Source organism: Equus caballus, chromosome 7, assembly GCF_041296265.1.
Source record: "Equus caballus isolate H_3958 breed thoroughbred chromosome 7, TB-T2T, whole genome shotgun sequence".
NCBI classification, from domain to species: domain Eukaryota; kingdom Metazoa; phylum Chordata; class Mammalia; order Perissodactyla; family Equidae; genus Equus; species Equus caballus.
In genome coordinates, this window is record NC_091690.1 from 84,859,849 (window position 1) to 84,879,175 (window position 19,327).

The following is a 19,327-nucleotide window of genomic DNA, read 5'->3' on the forward strand; positions in this document are numbered from 1 at the left end:
TGGTCTTTCCACATGGACTAGTTTGGGCTTCCTCACAGCATGGCAGCCTCAGGGGGTGCTGGACAGCACACATGGCGACTGAAGCTTCAAGGGTGAGTATTCCACGGAGCAAGGCAGACAGCTCTTCACCTTTTCTTACCTGCCCTTGGAAGTCACACAGTATCGTTTCCGCCTCAGTCTGTTGGTTGTAAATTACCTTCAGCTCTTGACAGAAAGATAGTCAAGGTGAGCATGTAGGATGGAAGATAATATTGCAGCCACTTTTGGAAATTAAAGTCTGCTCCAAATAGGAAACGTGAAACAAAGAATCTTCTTACCTGAGGTTTGTCCTGTGTGAGCCTTTCTAAGTATCAAAGCAGGAATGATCCTTGACCTCTGGGAGCTCGTAGTCTAAAGGCAGCAAGAGATGTAAAGGTTTTTTGTTTAAGTAATTTTACAAATGTCAAATACACAATCTTATAATTTATATTATTTAATTTGTTCAGATACTTACCGAGCAGGCTACAGGCTTTATACCTTATATTGGGGCCTTAATATAATGCCTATTTCCACATTGAACTAATGTTAATCATGTCATTCATGATGTCTATTTTACTCATTTACATTATTCTGAGTGTCAGCAGATAAAAATCTGACTTGTTATATCTATCTTGACATAATTATGAAAAGTACAACTCAGATATACATCATATGGATTCCTGGTTAATAGTCATTGGGATCAAGGATGCATGATATTATTGCATGTAGAAGGAGTATAAATTATTCACTCTAGCTCTTGAACTACAGTAGATATTTCGTGACTTAAAAATGACATTTAAATAAAATGGTTCCATGGTCTTGTATTTTATTTAGCTTAACTCTCTCTAGCTTAATTTCTCTGAAGCTGACATTTTTTTTTATCTGGGTGATTCTCAGCGAAGGACAATTTTGGCCCCCTCACGAGACTTTTATTTGACAGTACTTGGAGATGTTTTTAGTTATCACAGCTGGGGGAGGGCTGCTGCTTTTATCTGTTATGTAGAGGCCAGGGGTGCTGCCAAGCATCCTACAGTGCACAAGACAGCCCCCACCACAAAGAATTATGTAGTGCTGAAGTTGAGAAACCCTAGACTAGATGACCATTAAGATCTTGCCCTACACTCTAAAGAATTGTGATTGATTACTTTTTGCGGGTTTCCATAATAAGTAATAAATACTCAGAACATACATGGCAGTGTAGCCCCAGGCATCTGCTCTTATGACATATTGAACCAAAGAATGATGGTGCAAAATTTTAAGTTTCCTTTTATCCTCCACAGTATTCAATCTAGTACTTTTCTTTCTTTTGTTTTTTTAGGAAGATTAGCCCTGAGCTAACTACTGCCAGTCCTCCTCTTTTTGCTGAGGAAAACTGGCCCTGAGCTAACATCCATGCCCATCTTCCTCTACTTTATATGTGGGACGCCTACTACAGCATGGCTTGCCACGCGGTCCTGTGTCCGCACCCGGGATCCGAACCCACGAATCCCGGGCTGCTGAGAAGCGGAACGTGCAAACTTAACCGCTGTACCACCGGGCCGGCCCCTATTTCTTGATAAATATTCTGTGAACTTGGGGTTGGCCCCATGGCTGAGTGGTTAAGTTCCCATACTCCACTTCAGTGACCCGGAGTTTGCTGATTTGGATCCTGGGTGTGGACCTGTGCATCGCTCATCAAGCCGCATACTGTGGCAGCAGCCCATGTAGAACTAGAATGACTGACAACTAGGATATGCAAACCATGTATTGGGGCTTTGGGGAGAAGGAAAAAAAAGGAAGATTGGCAACAGATGTTAGCTCAAAAAACTCCCTCATCTACTTAAAAAAAAAGTTCTATGAAGTTCACACATATGTGGCCATTCAAAGTTCCTTCCTCCCCTCCAATTTTTTGTTGTAATTATTTTGGAATGGCTGAATCAGTGATTGGCTTTAGAGTAATTTCATCACTTGAATGAAGTAATTTCATCACTTGAATGAATCTGAAGATAAAACTAGGTGAGAATTGTCAGTGGAAAAGGAGTAAGGAAGAAAATCTTTTTAATAAGATGCATGTTAGAAAACCACGTTAACCAACTATGTGTATGTATGTGATTCAAGTCTACTGGCTGTGACAGTGGATATTGATTTAATTAAATCTGTTATATCTTGTTGTTTATTTTTAGAAAAAAAAATGTCTAATCTCTTTTCTAAAAGAGGCATGTCTTGCTTTTTTCCCCCCAAGTGTTTTCTATCTATAGAAACGATTTCTGTCCAGATATAGCCTCTGAGGCTTAATAATTCTTTTTGTGTGTAATGGAGATTTTATTTTGGAATTATGTTTTTGAACTATAGTTTTTCTTTTGATAGTCCATGTTGCCTCATTTTCTCTCAATAATCTGGTTTCATGATTTCTTTCTAAAAGTATTGACTGTATCATCAGGATTGCTTAGCTAATGTTACTCTTTAGACGCCCCCCCCCCCCCCCCCCCGCAATGTTATGAATTTCTGCTATTTCCCTCATTTCTAAAGACCTTAATTCTGGGACTTACTAAACTACATGTAATGCTAATCCTTATTGTGGGAATATAAATGGAATTCTTTTTAAGTATCTCTCCACAAATTATTTTTCTGTTTCTCAGAGGTTAGGAGGTTTTGGTGTGTGTTTTCTTTCAAAAAGTTTTTCCTTCCCTTTTCCTACTGATTCTAGGTGATCATTATTGTATAGCTGTTACTGCTGGGATTGGGGTTATGATATCAATGACTTACAATGAGCCATGCTAAAATGACATGATTTCAAGATTAAGGCCCCTCACCTCTTTAAAAAGAAACAAAAAATATTGAACTCCCTTATGTCTATAAGGATGGATATTGGGGATTTGGAGAGATGAGTGAATATCTTGAATATCTATTTCAGAAAGTTTTCAACATGAGTCATTGATTTCATGGCACATTCAGATGATCAAGAGTGGTACCTATCAGTATTAAAGAGAAAGTTATTTAAAATGTATAGAAGAGAGTTGATTAAATGGCAAAGGAATATTTCTGTATACTTTGCTTCTGTGATGCTGAAGAGTTGAACTAATATAATACATTATATTGTGAATTCACAGGAAATCTTAGTAAATGCAGCTGAACTAAAATGTGGTCAAAGGAACAAAAGGCAAGGGCATTCTAATTGAATCCATTTACTTGCTTAGTATTGTCTATAGAAAATTTGACCTTAAAATATTATATTTCCTTTGAAAATTAATTTCGTATATAAGCAGAACTCTGTGTAGGTAGTATTAAATTCATTTGCTGCTGCTTAAAAAAATTTCTTTTCCATTTTGGATTTATGAAATGTTCTTCCAGGATGCAGAAATATTCTTATTGCCTGCTGGTTTGGTACACTTACTGAATTATGTATTACAGTTTTACCATTAATGTCTCAATATAGAAACTGGTACCCTGGGTGGTGGTGATACTTTTCCTAATCTGTGCAAAATATGAATCTGTCAATTTTTCTTATAATACAGGATGATGAAAACAATAACTCGTCTTCACAGAGCTATGGTATTTCTTGAATATTTCACAAGTCATTCTTGGGTTTGGAATACTGACAATGTCAATATGCTAATGAATCAACTAAACCCTGAAGATAAGAAGGCAAGTATTTTCTGTTTTATATTAGATAATAAGTAGCATGCTAATTAGAGAACCATTACCAACCTGAGAAATAATTGGGTATTTTCCACAGCCATTATGCAACAAGAAAGTCGTTGATCTATTTATAGTCTCTCATTAAAGCCTCAATCATAGTTGTTGGTGGTGAAATTAAATTGCCTTGCCTTAGAATTTATAAGGTAAGTATTTGAGAGTGGCTGAGGTATTTTCAAAGTATGATCGAAACGTTGATTCTCTTTTTCCTTTTAATGTCAGGTTCAAAGAGAACTTTGACTTCTTTATGCATTTTTTTCCCCAAAACACTTTGTTTTCTTTGAGTTTTGAGGAAAACATTCTCTCAGAAGTTGTTTTTCAATATACTGTTTTACTTTTCATCATTTGACATTCTGCTGTCTGTTGTTAGTTTGAAACTTAAACTCTGTGTGTGTGTTCTTTTTGAGGTTACCTTAGATATTTTAATGTGTATACCTAACAAAGTCTAAATTAAGCAATTTCGCTAGCCTCTTCCTTGGTGATGTTTAGGACCTGAAAATATTGTAGCTGTGAGTACCACCTCTGCTACCACTAACTTACATAGTTACACATTACTTTAGTTCTCTAGTTAAGCCTCATAAGTAGAAATGATTATTTTGTTCAGTTTTATTTAGATTTATCTATGTATTTACCAATGTCTTTGCTATCAGATCTTTGAGATCATTTTCTTTCTCCTTGAAATATATCCAGAATAGCAGAATATGTTTAGTAGGGGTTTGTTAGTAGTGAACTCTTGGTCTTTGTTTGTCTAACATGTCTTTCTTTCACTCTTGTTTCTCTAACATGGTTTCAGCACATTGAAGATAGCTTTCATTTTCTATTCTGTCTTGTGCTGTTGCTGTTGAGAAGTCAGTCTAATTTGCTGCTGCTTTCTGAATGATCTGTTATTCCTGGCTCCTGTTCAGAGTTTTCTGTATGTTTGATGTTCCACGGTTTCACTATGAATGTGGCAGTAATTTAGAAAAATTTATTCTGTTTCAGTTGGACTTCCTGGATCTGAAGTTTGATGTTTTTTAGCACTTCAGGGAAATAACTATTGTTTCTTCAAATATTGCCTCATCACCATTCTCTTATCTTGTTGTGAAATTTTAGTATACGTTAGATCATTCTCTCCTCCAGGTCTTTTAACTTTAATTCCGTGTTTTGTATCTGTTTCTGGCCTGAAATCTAGATAATTCGTTAAAGTGCTATGGCAGTGTACAACTGTGTCTAAACCATCAACTGAATTTTAGGTTTCAGTTACTATATTTTTATTTTTAGAAGTTCAATTTATTTTTCAAATCTTACAGACATTTCTTAATCTTTAGAATTTTTTTCTTGAAACATGTTAAACATAATTGTTTTAAATTCTCTTTCTTATCATTCAGACTTCGAAGGGCTGTGCACCATCTGGTCTGTCCTCTGTGGTTGAAGCTGGGCCTCACTCATGACCCCTTGTTTCTTTGTTTTTTGTTGTTGTTTGTTTGACTGTGAATTCATATTCCTTGAGGATTTCTGTGGGAATTTTTTGAAGCCTAGATTGAAATTGCAGTTTTCCAGTGAGGATTTGCCTTTGCTTCCACCAATAGCCTGGTCACTATTAGCATTAACTAGCCAGGTGGCATTAACAAATCAGGACCACTTTAACATATCTGATTGGATTTTTAGCATAACTCAGGTAAATATAGACCTTAAATAGAGTGTAGGGCTGGTTCATGATTATAGTTTCTCAAAGGAGTTTTTTTTTTCCCTCATCTTCCCAGTACCAGCTTCCTTTCTCTTCTCACATCTTTAAAAAAGTTTTTTTTTTTTGAAGATTTTATTTTTTATTTTTTCTTCTTCTCCCCAAAGCCCCCCAGTACCTTCTAGTTGTGCCATGTGGGATGCCACCTCAGCATGGCCTGATGAGCGGTGCCATGTCTGCGCCAGAATCCGAACCGGCAAAACCCTGGGCTGCCAAAGCAGAGCACGCGAACTTAACCACTGGGCCACCGGGCTGGCCTCCAAAAAGTTTTTTAATAATGTTTTATTTAACCCGGTATATCCAAAATAATATATAATTTGAACAACATTTTAAGAATCATTTAAAATTTAAAAAATTATTTAAGGCGCCGGCTCTGTGGCCGAGTGGTTAAGTTCGTGCGCTCCGCTGCGGCGGCCCAGGGTTCAGATCCTGGGCGTGGACATTGCACTGCTCGTCAGGCCACATCGAGGTGGCGTCTCACATCCCACAACTAGAAAGACCTGCAGCTAAGATATACAACTATGTACAGGGTGGGTTTGGGGAGATAAAGCAGAAAAACAAAAAAACATTGGCAACAGTTGTTAGCCCAAGTGCCATTCTTTAAAAAAACAAAAAAATTTATTTAAGAGATATTTTACTTTGTATTTTTCATACTGACCCTTTGAAACCCAGTGTGCATTTTATACTCCACAACACATCTCAGTTCAAACTAGCCACATTTCAGGTGCCCAAGAGCTGCGTGTGGCTTGTGCCTACCATATTGGGCAGTGAGATCTAGTCCATTCTACTAGTTCTGCATGACAGACCTCCTCAAGTGTGCTGTTTCTCTGCCCACTTCTGTGTGTGGTAGATTTACTTCTTTTTTACCCTTGCTCTAAGGATACAACTTTTTGGGTTCTTATCTTTTTGCAGGAGTATTCTGTAAGACTCAACTTATGGGGCCATAGGCTTTATATAACCAGTCTTCCTCTCTACCTGCAGCCTGGTATCTGAGTTACCAGGGTCCTGCAGATAACCTCAGGTTGAAAGATTTATGGCTTCTGCTAAATCTAACTTTCTCCACCCCCACCCTCAACACATGTATCCCAGTGCACAACACATACTGCTCAATGGATTGTTAGCAAGTGGGTGCCTGGGTGAAGACATAGAACGTTGTTACCCCCAGAAGATCCCGTCATGCCCCCTTCCCATCCCGACCTCCTCTCTTTTCCCAAAAATAACTCCATCTTGAACTGTCACACTAAATGTTAGTTTTATCCAATTTTTGACTTTACACAAATGGTATTGTATGGTATTTTTTATTCTTCTGTTGATAAACATTTATTTCCAGTTGTTGGCTCTTGGGAATAATTCTGTGAACCATGTGTACACATTTGTGTAGAACGTATATTTAAAAATAGAATAGCTGAGTCAAAGGGTCTTCATACGTTTAGTAGATAATACCAAATAGTTTTCTAAAGTGGTTGTATCAGTTTACATTCCAAGTGGCAGTATATGAGAGTTCCTGTTAATCCACATCCTGCCCAATATTTGGCATTTTAATTTTTTATTTTAGCCACTTTGGTGGGTGTGTAGTGGTGTCTCAATGTGATTTTAGTTGCATTTCGTATTACATAAAAAGCTTATGTAGAAAAGGCAAAAGTCAATAATCCTATTGAAAAATGAGCTAAAGAGATGAACATTTTATAGAAAAGTAACTGCAAATGATTTCTTAACCATTTGAAAAGATATTTAACCCCGCTCATACCAATGGAAATGCAAATTAAAACTATATTGAGATATTTACTATTTGTCAGATTTGCAAAAATGTAAACTTTGCCAGCATACTGTGGTGAGGCCTTGGGCAAATGGACGTTCCCATACATTGCTGGTAGAAATCTCTTTCTTCATCCTTTTATTTTCAACTTTTCTGTATTCTTATCTTTCAGATATTTCTCTTATAAGCAGCATATAGGATTTTTTTTCAGTCTGACAGTTTTTGACCCTTAATTGGAAGATTTAATCCATAATGTAATTCCTGATAATTTTGGATTTAAATCTGACTCTTAGTACTTTCCTATTTGTCCGACCTGTTTTAAGCTCCTTTTTCTTTTCTTTTTGGCCTTTTTTGAGGTTATCTTTTACAATTCCTTATTTTCCCATCTGTGTTAGTTACATAGAAATAGATTCTTTTTCACTTGTTTGGGTAGCTTACTCTAGAGGTGACAACCTCCTTCCTTAATTTATCAAGGTCTAACAATATTGATACTTGCACCTTTTCTTGGACAATGCAAGGATTAACATCTATCTGCTATTATTACTACCTATTTTAATACTGTGTATGTGGCTCAAAACCATTATTCTTATTACAATCTGTTCAGTAAGTATTCATATAGATTTACTAGCATAATTGTCCTTTTATTATAAAGCTCTTCATTTTTTCCTCATCTCCAGACTTCGATCTGGAGTCATTTTCATTCTGTGTAAAGAATACCCTTTAGTGTACTTCCTCTAGTGTGGGTCTGCTGCTGGTAGCAGATTGTCTCAGTTTTTATTTTTCTGGAAACATCTTTCTTTTTCAAAGATATTTATGCTGGTATAGAATGCCACTTTAGCGGTTTTCTTTGAGCACTGGGGAGGCGTCTTCTCTTAGTCTTTTGGCTCCCAGTGCCTGTTTTGAAAAGTCAGCTGTCAGTCTAGCAGTTGTCCTTTGGAGGTAATCTGTATGGCCTTTTTCTGACATCTTGAAAATTTTGCTCTTTGACTTTCAACAGTTTTTCTCTGATATGCCCAATATGTGTGTGCATGTGGTGTATGTATGTTTTGAATCTGTGGCTTGATGTCTCATCATTTGTGGAAAATTTCTGGCCATTGTCTTTTAAGATATTGCTTCTGTTCCATTCTTTTTCACTCTTCCTGTGGGAACCCAATTGCACATACTTGAGACCTTCTCATATCTTATATCTTAAGTCAAGTCTCCATTTTATTTCACTTACTTTAATGTTTTATTTATGGTAGCTTCTTTTTTGTTTAGAACTTGCTTTTTTCAGATAAGTGATGGTATATAGTAAATAATCTATCACAATGACAAAAATTATCTGATTGTGTGTGGAGGAGCACTGAGCAGTGCATAGCCCTCTTATTTTGTCATGAAATAGCATTTTTGTAAGGTTTTCTTTTCTGCATTTATCTACTCTTTGCATCAAATGGTTGTTACTGTTGTCTAAACTCGTAAGCCAGCTTTCATAATGTATTCTTTCTCTTGATGTCCCTACTATTTGCTAGGAAAATTAATCCATGTGGTATGCAGGATGTTTAAGAAGAGAGGAGAAACTGTAGGTAGAAGAAACTGGAAATAATGTATCAATACATGTATAAATGAGGAATACATAGACCCATTTGGACAATAGGATTTTGCCTTTTTTTTTTTTTAATGGTGCAGGCTTCTTTCTCCTTACACTTCATATAATCTTTGTTAGGTGCTGACATGAGTTTTCGGATTATCTTCTCCAATGTTTCTGTGTTTAATGGAAAGTAGGGAATAGGAAGGAACTTTTTTGTGAAAGCAGTAAGACTTTAAAAGTTAATACTGTAAACATTTTGTAATCATGTCGTTTGGAATTAGCCTTTAGAAAAAGTATGAATTTCTGACTAGTTGTGAAGAAAATTAAGAAAGTGGCCAGTAACTTTTTTGTTTATGTAGACCTTTAATATTGATGTACGGCAGTTACATTGGGCAGAATATATAGAGAACTACTGTATGGGAACTAAGAAATATGTATTGAATGAAGAAATGTCTGGCCTCCCTGCAGCTAGAAAACATCTGAACAAGTAAGTTTTACATGGGTTTAATTTCATTTTCTCTTCCTTTTGAAATATTACACATCGGTTGTTTTTGGTAAGCGGGTATATTGAATGAAAGATACTATGCTAATGATCTATTGTATTTAGGAAAAGTACTTACCTTTGGACTGGAACTGAGGTAGTATTGGTTTAGCCTGAGATTGCTGAAATTTACTGTCTTCATCAGTTTGTACTGTTCCTTAGCACTATGTTCAGGTGGAATTTAGTTTTAAAAATCACTATTATCTTCCCTTATATTGCTACAGAAGAAGTAAAGATTAGGAGAAAGTAAAAATGTATTTGAAACTGGAGGTAATTTATTTATTTAAAGTTTTTTTTACCCTACTCAAATACATCTTTGGAAGAGGAAAAGAGATATAATAATACGTCATTCGGCATGGAATTTTCTTTGTTTATAAGATAGAGTTACAATTATTCTGTTAGTCTCTTTATAAAAGTAATACATAACTGATTGTTTAAAAAAAAACCTCAGAAAATAGAGAAGGAAAAATCACTGTTAATCCGTCATTCAGAGATGCAGTTAATTTTAATAGTAATCTCCTTTATTGTAGTTTCTTATACAATTTTTATAACAGTTTTCAAGACTTTCATAATATTCTTCTCATGCCTCCAACTCTAAGAGGCTTTGCCAGGCAGCTAGTTGTATAGATGAGGAATTGAGGCTTAGGGAAGTTGTGTTTGCCTTGATGATATTGTATTAAGTGGCAAACAAACTAGAACACTGATCTTTTGACTCCTAATTCATAACTCTTTTGTCTACATCCATTGTTCATATGTTGCGGTCCTATCTTGCACTGCCTGTTGAAGTTAATGTAATTTATGTAACATTATTGCATATCTAAAGATTTATATTGTTTTCTAAGACTATTAAAAAGTATCAAAAATGTTGAAACATGAGCAAGATCGTGTGCATGTTGCTCTTTGAGAATGAGAGGGTCCTCCTGTATAGAGCTAATGTCATGTTTCATTCATGAGTGAGGCTTGACCAGTTGGCCTTGGATCGTGTGATTGTCAGCTATAACTGAAGGGGTAAGTTCACTTGTCTCACAACTTGTCTTGATAGCTAAAGATGTCCAAAAAAATCTTTATTTTTGTCTGTAGGATGCTGTATATAATAAACAAACCTTTTTAGATTAGAGAGGAAGCTCCAGAAGTGCAAGGTGTGTGTCTCTTTTGCCTACAATATACTTGGTGCCTAGCACAGTCCTGGGCACCCAGAAAGATGCTCAGTAATACTTGCTGAGTGAATAAACTTTTGTCCCTAACATACCGTTTTAAAAAAACTGCTATTCATTGTCAATAGAGGTAAGACATTGTTTGATGGGCTGCTGACTAGAGTATCATAGTCAGGTTTGACTTTTGCTAATTTCTAACTTAAGGACTTCTAGTTAGTTTTTAAACAAGTTTCAAACTAATATGGATTTGAACTTTATTAGATTAAAAACTGAGCATTAATTATCTGCCATCCAGCAATATTTTATTCTTGAAAATATTGTCTCATACTTCCCTTAATTTGCTTTCCAGGTTGAGGAACATACGTTATGGTTTCAATACTATCCTTGTGATCCTGATCTGGCGCATTTTTATTGCAAGATCACAAATGGCAAGAAACATCTGGTACTTTGTGGTTAGTCTGTGTTACAAGTTTCTGTCCTACTTCCGAGCATCCAGCACTATGAGATACTGAAGACAAGAATTTAGCATTAGAACATCTATGCATACGGTGGTCTAAATGCACAAAATGTAAAATGTACTTGAGTCATCTCACCTTTTGTCAAGACATTAAACCATCTTAGATCGGAGTGTGGAGTAAATTATGGTACATTTTATGTAACATTTTAATGTTTATTCTCATAAAAACCTAGTGAACACACTGTGGTATGCCAGCTCAAATCTACAATAGCCACCAAAACCATGACTTAACATTTTGATCCCTCGGGAAAAGGGGAGGAGTGAAAGTAGGAGTGGGGAAATAGGAAAACTGACCAATATAACTGTGCAATTCTGGAACTTATTAATTAAAATATGCCTTAACATATAGTGAATTTCTAATTCTAATGTTTAGTGCACTGGGAAGCATTTATTTGGACAGGAATACTAGCTAAGTTGGTACATATTTGATTCTTCAGTGTTTGATTTTTTTCTATCGGTCAGAGTGAGTTTTAGTTTTGTTACAATTATAGCCAAACTATTTTCACATCATCCTGTTAAGTTATTGAGTGGTCTCACACATGAAAGACATGTTCTCATTTTTCTTTCTCTGATTAGAGGTCTCATCCATATAGTTTTTCTATAAACCATCAGTTGCTTCTATAATCAGAAGGCTATCTGTTATTCTAAGGACCCTACTAAATCTAAATGGGTTTAAGAATCCATATCAACATACACTGTGTGCTTTTTGAAGGAAAATTAAAGTGAATTCAGTAAGACTATTAGTATCAAAAAGAATGACAATACATTTTTCTTGTCCACATTATGACCAAATAAAAATCAATCCTGTGAGATTTTGTTCATGTTTTGAAGCTGGAGGACTTTTTGAGACTTTGGCAAGTGTGTGTGTTGGGGGGGGATTCGCCATACTTGTACTCTCCTCCCTTTATAAATTTAATAATAAGACTTTTAAAAGGCTTATAGTGTCTTTCCAATGAAACTGAAAGTGCATTATTATGGAAGAATGTATTTGCAGGTAGTCATGACATTAAGAAAATGTTCTCACGTGTGTGTAAACACATAGTAACTTTTGACCTTGAGAGCTGAATTCCTTCAAGAAAAATAAAATAATGCATAAAATAATGTGTATAAAATTAAATAAAGGACTTTATTTACATACCACATAAAGTAGCAAACTGTTGAATGAGTTTGAAGATAACGTTTATTTTTTCTGCATGTGTTTTTAGCTTTAGAAAGAACTGCATTATAGAAACAAGTAATAGCAAGAAAATTAGTGTATATTTTAAGGATACGTTATAATTCCCTTTAAACCTTAATAGTGATTAACTCTCCTTACTCTTTTAACATACATTTAGTTTAACAGATTGATCAACAATAACATGTTCTGATTTAGCTGATCCAAGTTGTACTATATTTAAATTGTTAACAGTATATCTGGAATATGTTTAATGAGGTCAGTCACAATACAAAAAAGTTAATAGAATTTTACACCTTAATTTCCTTTGTCAATTTAAATGCAATGTATAAGAAGTTTATTTTGTTATTATGAAGAAACTAAATGTAAAGAAAATCACCTTCTTCCGTGCAGGTGTGTAATCTTGAAAAGGAAAAGTGCTTCCATGTTGAAGCTAGACTTTCTGTAGTAAAACTTTTAAACATTATTTTAAAAGAAATATCTATCTAAATATATATATATATTCTTTGGAAGATACTGTGGTCTAGGATCATACCTGGGTATAAGGCGTGAGAGACCAGGACAGTGTCTAAAAATGGAATAAACGATGATGCCTTTGATTTAAAGTGGCCCACGTAATTAACTTTATACATGCTCTATACACTGAGTGCTCCATCTCTCCAAATACATTTTCATAATGTGTTGAAAACATGCTAACATTTGTATGATTTTTACACATCTGCCGAATATACTTAGAATCAGATGAATTGTCTTTGTGTCTTACGGAAGAATCAGGTATAACATCGGCAGGCATGTGACGTACATGGGGGTATATGTCTTCTGAACTGTGTCATTGTTCTTGTAATCTAACTTAAATGCTAACTGGGATGGTGCTGAGGTCACTGCATAATTTTGTGTGTTTATTTAGAATTCTGTTGTCAAAAGAAAGCTAATGAATAAATTAATACATCATTCTGGAATTTAGAGTTCTAAAATTAGTGTAAAGAGTATACAGATTGTTAATTCCCACCAACTAGACTTTAAGCTTAACTCAAAGTTAAAAGATTTTGGAAATCATTCTATTTATGTCATTTGCTAGACATGGTTTTTAGTTCTGTTTGATTAGTTTTCCTACACAAACTTAATTTTTAACAGGGTAGCCTATTAAATAAATTTAATATTTCATTTAACTCTTTTGATAAAGCTATATTGTAAAACATTTGGTTTTTTCCCCCCACTCACTCCTGATTCTTATAATTCTGGCATATGCATTTGTCGATTGTGACATTGTTGTGATTGTATTTAAATTTTATGTGGCAACATTACTATGTCCTAACACTCAACACAAAGAAGCATGGCAATACTTTCTTTGACTTAAGAATGGTATAAAATAAACACTCTTTGAATCTATGTAATAAAGGTTTGAAGCAGGGAGGAAAAAATCTTATTTCTCCCCCGTTTTTTGTGTTTGTCTGTAGGAACTGGTTCAGGGTTTTTTGATTTTTGTTTTAAATGTAAATTGATAATCTTTTATAAGAAGTAAGTAGAAGCATTATTGAGTGCCTTTTTTGTAAACCAAAAAGTAATAAATGAATCCCTATATTTCCATTATAGTATTTATTGTATTTTTACAATAATGATACTGCAAATCATACTGGAAGTCACCAATGAGATAATGTGGTTAGGATTATGGAAGCAGTCCTCAGTTATACTTCTTACCTCTTTTTAGGTGTGCTCCTTCTTGTATCCTAACTGTATTTAATTCTAAGTTTCTTACACATTGTCTTGGGGGAGGCATATAGGCAGGACGAGCACTTTTTGTTAAAAATATCATTTTTATTTATTCGCTGGAATGAGGTGGTTTTTCTGTTTTCTAAAAACAGTACCAGCAGACTGCCAGGGTGTCATTAGGCTCCAGCTACTCTCTTCCACATTAAATGATATCATATTAATTTATAGGTACATTTGTAGTCGTTTATCTGTTAAGTGTAAAGGATCATTCATTAGTAACAGAGGTTGACTGTGAAAACGGAGGCGGATGAGGCCACGGTGCAGGAGAGTGCGAGTGGCCTTCCCAGCCTGCTCTTCTAGGCGATCTCCAGCCCTGCCTTGACACCGTTATCGCTGACTTGCTCTGTTGTGAGAAAAGCTCTCTAAGCTTTTGCATGTGAAACTAGAGAAGGAAATGTGTGCTGCATAACTTGATATAGAAATGAGTTAACAGTCTCTGATAAAAGAAATACGAAATATTTTCCTATTGAAATAATATTTTTATCTTAAAGCATTTTCTAGTCGTAGAATAAATGTCTTGTTTTTATGGTGGTACCCCCTTAGCATACATCTCTGCTACCCTTAAGATTCCTAAACAAACCCTCTTTGTCAGTTGAGCATAGCTGTGCAAAATTGTTAAATAATTCCTTTGATTTTTCTTTATTAAAGAAACATTTGAGTAACATTGTTTGACGTGCTCATTTGCAAGTTTGTGGCTGTGAAATAATTTACATAGAACAATGTATAGTGATTAAGTATGAGTTTATATCTTTACTGTTAGACCTGAGCTCAGAGGAATAAGGCTATAATTGTCTTTTTTCTTTTCTTTGGTCACAGATTACAGACGATACCTATAATTTTATACAAGAAGAAGAGAGGCAGTAGAGATTTTTCTGAATTCATTAAAATATACAAACATTCCTAGTTATTTTCTTCAAAATATTTACCCAAAGATTCTCTCCTAGACATTTTAGTTTTCATGTCACAGCTTTATGGGGTTGAATTAGATGTTCTCCAAAGATGATTTGGAGGCAAATTTCCTTTATTTTCTGCTGTTATTCAGAAAACCTAATTCTCTATCTTACGTGAATCTGTGGAGAGCTTCCCTTCGATTTTGTGAGCAAGGTGTAACTAAAAAGTGTTAGGTTTGAACCGCATAAAATTGCTAATATTTGAGTCTTTGACCTATAAAGATACTTTCATATGACTCAACCTAATATTAGAGCTGGTTTTTTTTGGTTTTGTTTTTCAGCAAACACCTGAACCTAAACATACAGTTGAATGTAGTTTTATTTAAAATAGTTGTCCTGGGAGATTGTGTATTTATTTCATCAGTACTTAATTGTTTGACATTTAATACCTAATTTTCTGATTTATGTTACATCTTTCACAGGTTCCTGACATTTCTCCCAACTTGACTGTTGGTTTCTTGATAGGAAAACCTGCCTTTCCTTTTACATTGTAGAAATAGCATAGCAAACATTTCTTGAGCACTTACCGTGTGCCAGGCACTACCCTAAGCATTTTACATGTATTAACCCATTTATGCATGTATTATGCATATTTATGCATGTGTTAACCCTGACAGCAGCCCTGTGAAGGGAGCACTTCTGTTTCCTGTGTTTTATTGGTTGGTAACTGGAGCATATGATGATGATGATGATTACTGTGGTCCACTGTTAGTGGCAGAGCCAAGGTTTGAACTCAGGTAGTCAAGCTCCGAAGCCGACTACACTTGCCCACCACGCTGTACTGTCTTCACTGTGGGAACACAGATGTATCTGGACTGTTGAGAGAGGTTCCCTGACATGTTGTTTTACTAAAATGTCATTAATTGGCTCCTTTATTTCTAAAACTCAGCATTCATCCATTCAACAAATATGGGTTAGGTGCTGTGTTTTATATTGTAACGATCTGTTTGTCTGTATCACTCACCACACTCTAAGATTTTCATTGGTCCAGGACTGAATATGACACACTGCCTACCCTTTAGGATTTTATGACTTAATATAGGTAAGTAAACATAATTTTAATATAACATAAAGAAGAAAAGCACAAAATAGTAAAAGCAGAGAGGAGTGATTTACTACGTAGTGTTTTAGGGACAAGCTCGCACAAACATGATGTTTGAGTTGTGATTTTACATCAGGTTGAAAGAAATGCTCAGATTGGGAGGCATTCCAGGCATAGAGAAGAGCTTGTGTAAAGGCCGGGAAGTGTGGGGAACAGTGAAGAAATGTTAAGATGACTCAGGAAGGATGAGGCTGGGGAGGCAGTTAGGGGCCAACGGAGGGCCTTTGCTTGCTCAGAGTGCACTGTAGGCTCTGGAATGACTGTTCAAAAACTCAAGTACCCACAAGGTTTTCCTAGCCAAAGCCCACCCAATTCTTAGTAAATATGAATAGATTTTGGACTTTAAATGAACTGACCTATTACGTTTCTTTTCCAAATGAAATTCAGAGAAATAAGTCTACTGGTATAGTGTTACTAAGTCTGTTTGAGAATACAAACCACACCAGTGTCTAAACAACTGGTTTGTTTTTCAGTTTTCTGTAATTCTTAAAGTGTGATTCCTAGACCAACAGCATCAGCAGCTGCGTCACCTGGGATCTCAATAGAGATGCAACTTTTAGAACCCATCCCCGACCTACTGAGTCAGAAACTGAGGTGAGGCGCGGCAGTGTGTTCTGACCGGCCCTCCAGGAGAGAGTGATGCACGCCGACGTTGGAGAGCCACTGGCCTCTATAGTCAGTCTTCATGAGATACAGCAGGGTCCAAGCAGGGCGCATTCCTGGGATCTGAGACAAGGTCTGGAAAGTCCTCCTTGAAACTAAGAATTAATACAGAAAACATGATAGAAAACACAAAGTAATATATAGAAAAAGGTCTGGCCTGGTGCTCTAGAAGTTAGCCTTATGTGGTAGAGTTATGAGTGATCTAACCTTTTGTCCCTTATTTCAAATTTTCTAATTTTTATGCAATGAGCCTAAGTTTTTTTTAAACCAAAGCAAAGTTTTTGTTTTAAAGTAACTTAACAGCTGAGGGTGCATGAAATCTGGAAAAATAACAGCATAGAAATGTCTTTTCTCCAATAAAGAGTCAAGGTCCATTCATTCTGGATTTTTAACTCCAGATCTTGAAATGGCATTTTTGTCTTATGCTTAGGGAACGACAGTTTACTCAGCTGTGATAGCCCTTGAGATTGTCCAGGTCTTTGTTATGTTTTTGGTGTACTTGGTAAATATATTTCTTTCTGTGCTTACTAGTTTCTTACTCAGTCTTTCCCTTGTGGCTTTCTCAGCTGCAAGTGTCCATCCTGTCTATGCAGCCAGGTAGTCACAGTCCTGCATCTAGCTTAGTTTCCCTTTGTAGTTCCCATTATAATGCTCAGTTTATAGATCAATTAATTGTGAGTTTATAAAGAATCAGCTGCCACAGAGGCTGCTCAACTCTTGGTAAACTGAGAAGGTGTTCTCAGTCTATTCTGTCCTTAAAGCTGAGTTCTAGAGCCCGTGCTGTGGGACTCTCTCCTGACTGTCAGAGCGTGGTGCGGGCAGCTGGCAGTATTGCTGAGTTTAGAATGTCTTTTTGAGGAAGTCTGAAATGATCAGGGTTCTTTTGCCTTAACCTCTATGGAAACAGGACCTGCCCCATTGGAGTGAAAATACCTGATTACTTTATTTCCTCTGTTCAACTGTGAGCTCTCCCAAAGGGCAGGACCTATTTTTTAAGGTACCTGGTACATAGGAGTTACTCAATGAATGTTTCATCTGAACTGATGACGTGAGGTTTGTCCTTCCTTCGATCAGTTACAGGGTTGCTAAGCTTCCTGCTCGGATACAAGATGTACAAGATTTTGCAGTCAAGAACACTTTGCCAAAAGGAATGGAAAAGTTATTTATACAAATCACCTTTTATTTTTTCCCTCACTTAGAGATGCTAGCAAAACAGACCCCGCAAATGCCACAAGTTAGAAACTCCACATTTGACAAACTTTACCAAGTCTTTTATTCAACAAGCACTGACTAGCTGTTTGTTATCCACTAATGTAAAATCACACCAAATGCTTTCTCCTAAATTCTTAGCAGATTATAGTCAAAGTACTAACTGATGCTTGTTCTACCTGTAGAGTTTTTCTTTATGAAGACATTTATCCAAGAAATGTAGTTGTCTAGATTGAAAGGCAACTTGATTCCTGGTGTGTGCTTTAGATTAGAAAAACTCTGGGTAAGCTTTATGAATCTGCTTAGCTCAGTCATGCCAGAGTGGGTGGGCTATGCGTGTAACTTCTGACAGCACAGTAGAATGGCCTAGTGGAACATTTTTACTGGCTACGTCATCTGCCTTCTCCCCCAGCATTCCAGAATACATCTTGTAGGCTTGGGCCAATTTTTGAGGTTTTTTTCCTCTAATATAAGAGGCAGCACTCAGTGCCTTGTAAGAACTGCCCAACCTGCTCTGACAACCACTTCCACTCTCAATTCCCTCGCTGTATAATTTCAGTATTGCTCTAACTCAGACTATGTTATGAGTACTCTCCCACCTCTCATGTATTGTCAGATACACTTTACCTCCAAGTACGTTATATACATCCATACTCTTGTTAGTATAGCAGACCATCAAATTGTAGGTTATCACAGCAAATGGACAGCATCTTGAAGGAATGTCAGTACTGGGGTTCTGGAATATCTAGGGATCTTGGTATTAGGCAGACATTAGCGTAATCTCAAAAAGACACACATAAAACTGTGCCCTAGGAGGAAAATGGAGGCCCCTTATGTCCTAAAGGAAACCTTTTTTTGTTTTCTCTAAATGTAGAAAAATATATGCAAAGGGGACATGTTGACTTTGAGGGATTTTAAAACTCCAGCTCTGAGCCAGCCCTTGTGGTCCAGTGGTTAACGTTCGACGCTCTCACCGCCAAACTGCCTGGGTTCATTTCCCAGTCGTGGAACCACACCACCTGTGTGTTAGTTGTCATGCTGTGGCGGCGGTTCACATAGAGAACTAGGAAACTAACAACTAGGATGCACCACCATGTACTGCAGCTTTTTTAAAAAAAAATCTCCGGCTCTGGAACTTTTCCACAAAGCCCAGGTATGTGGCATAAATCTCGCCTCCTCTCAGAGTCACTGTTGCTTGTTTGCCCACCCTGGCCCCATCACTACTGGGCCTTGGTCATGTAGTCCCTTGATTGATCCTCTGTCAGCTCTTGCCCGTTTCCAGCTGCAGGGGGCCTTCCAGGGTCATCTCACCTTCTTCCAGGGAATTGGACTCATTTCTCTTCTAGAAGACGGGATTCCTGTAAGGTCCAGGCACATGAAGGATTTGCTGCTTTGTAAATAACTAAGCAGTTAAGGATGAGACGCTGTCAAAAGGGATTCTTGCAGGCATTGACTATCCATTGCTAACTTGCCAACCCCACTCCAATTTTATGACCCTTGTGTATATA

The 19,327-nt window shown here is 36.4% G+C and overlaps 1 protein-coding gene across 6 annotated transcripts in view; it reads left to right on the forward strand.

The window, feature by feature from the left end:
* The window catches only part of FAR1 (fatty acyl-CoA reductase 1), a 76,682-nt gene extending 62,125 nt beyond the window's left edge, over nt 1-14,557 (forward strand). For 4 of the 6 annotated variants that reach the window (XM_023646076.2, XM_023646074.2, XM_070274807.1 and 1 more), the window contains 3 exons: nt 3,513-3,642; nt 9,099-9,226; nt 10,784-14,557. In XM_023646076.2, the coding sequence (XP_023501844.1) occupies nt 3,513-3,642; nt 9,099-9,226; nt 10,784-10,946 (421 nt within the window). In that variant the 3' untranslated portion in view covers nt 10,947-14,557. Of the gene's footprint in view, nt 1-3,512; nt 3,643-9,098; nt 9,227-10,122; nt 10,289-10,783 lie in introns of all 6 variants that reach the window. The other 2 variants (XR_011441137.1, XR_011441138.1) reach the window with 2 other exon arrangements.
* Nucleotides 14,558-19,327: the final 4,770 nt, after the last annotated feature.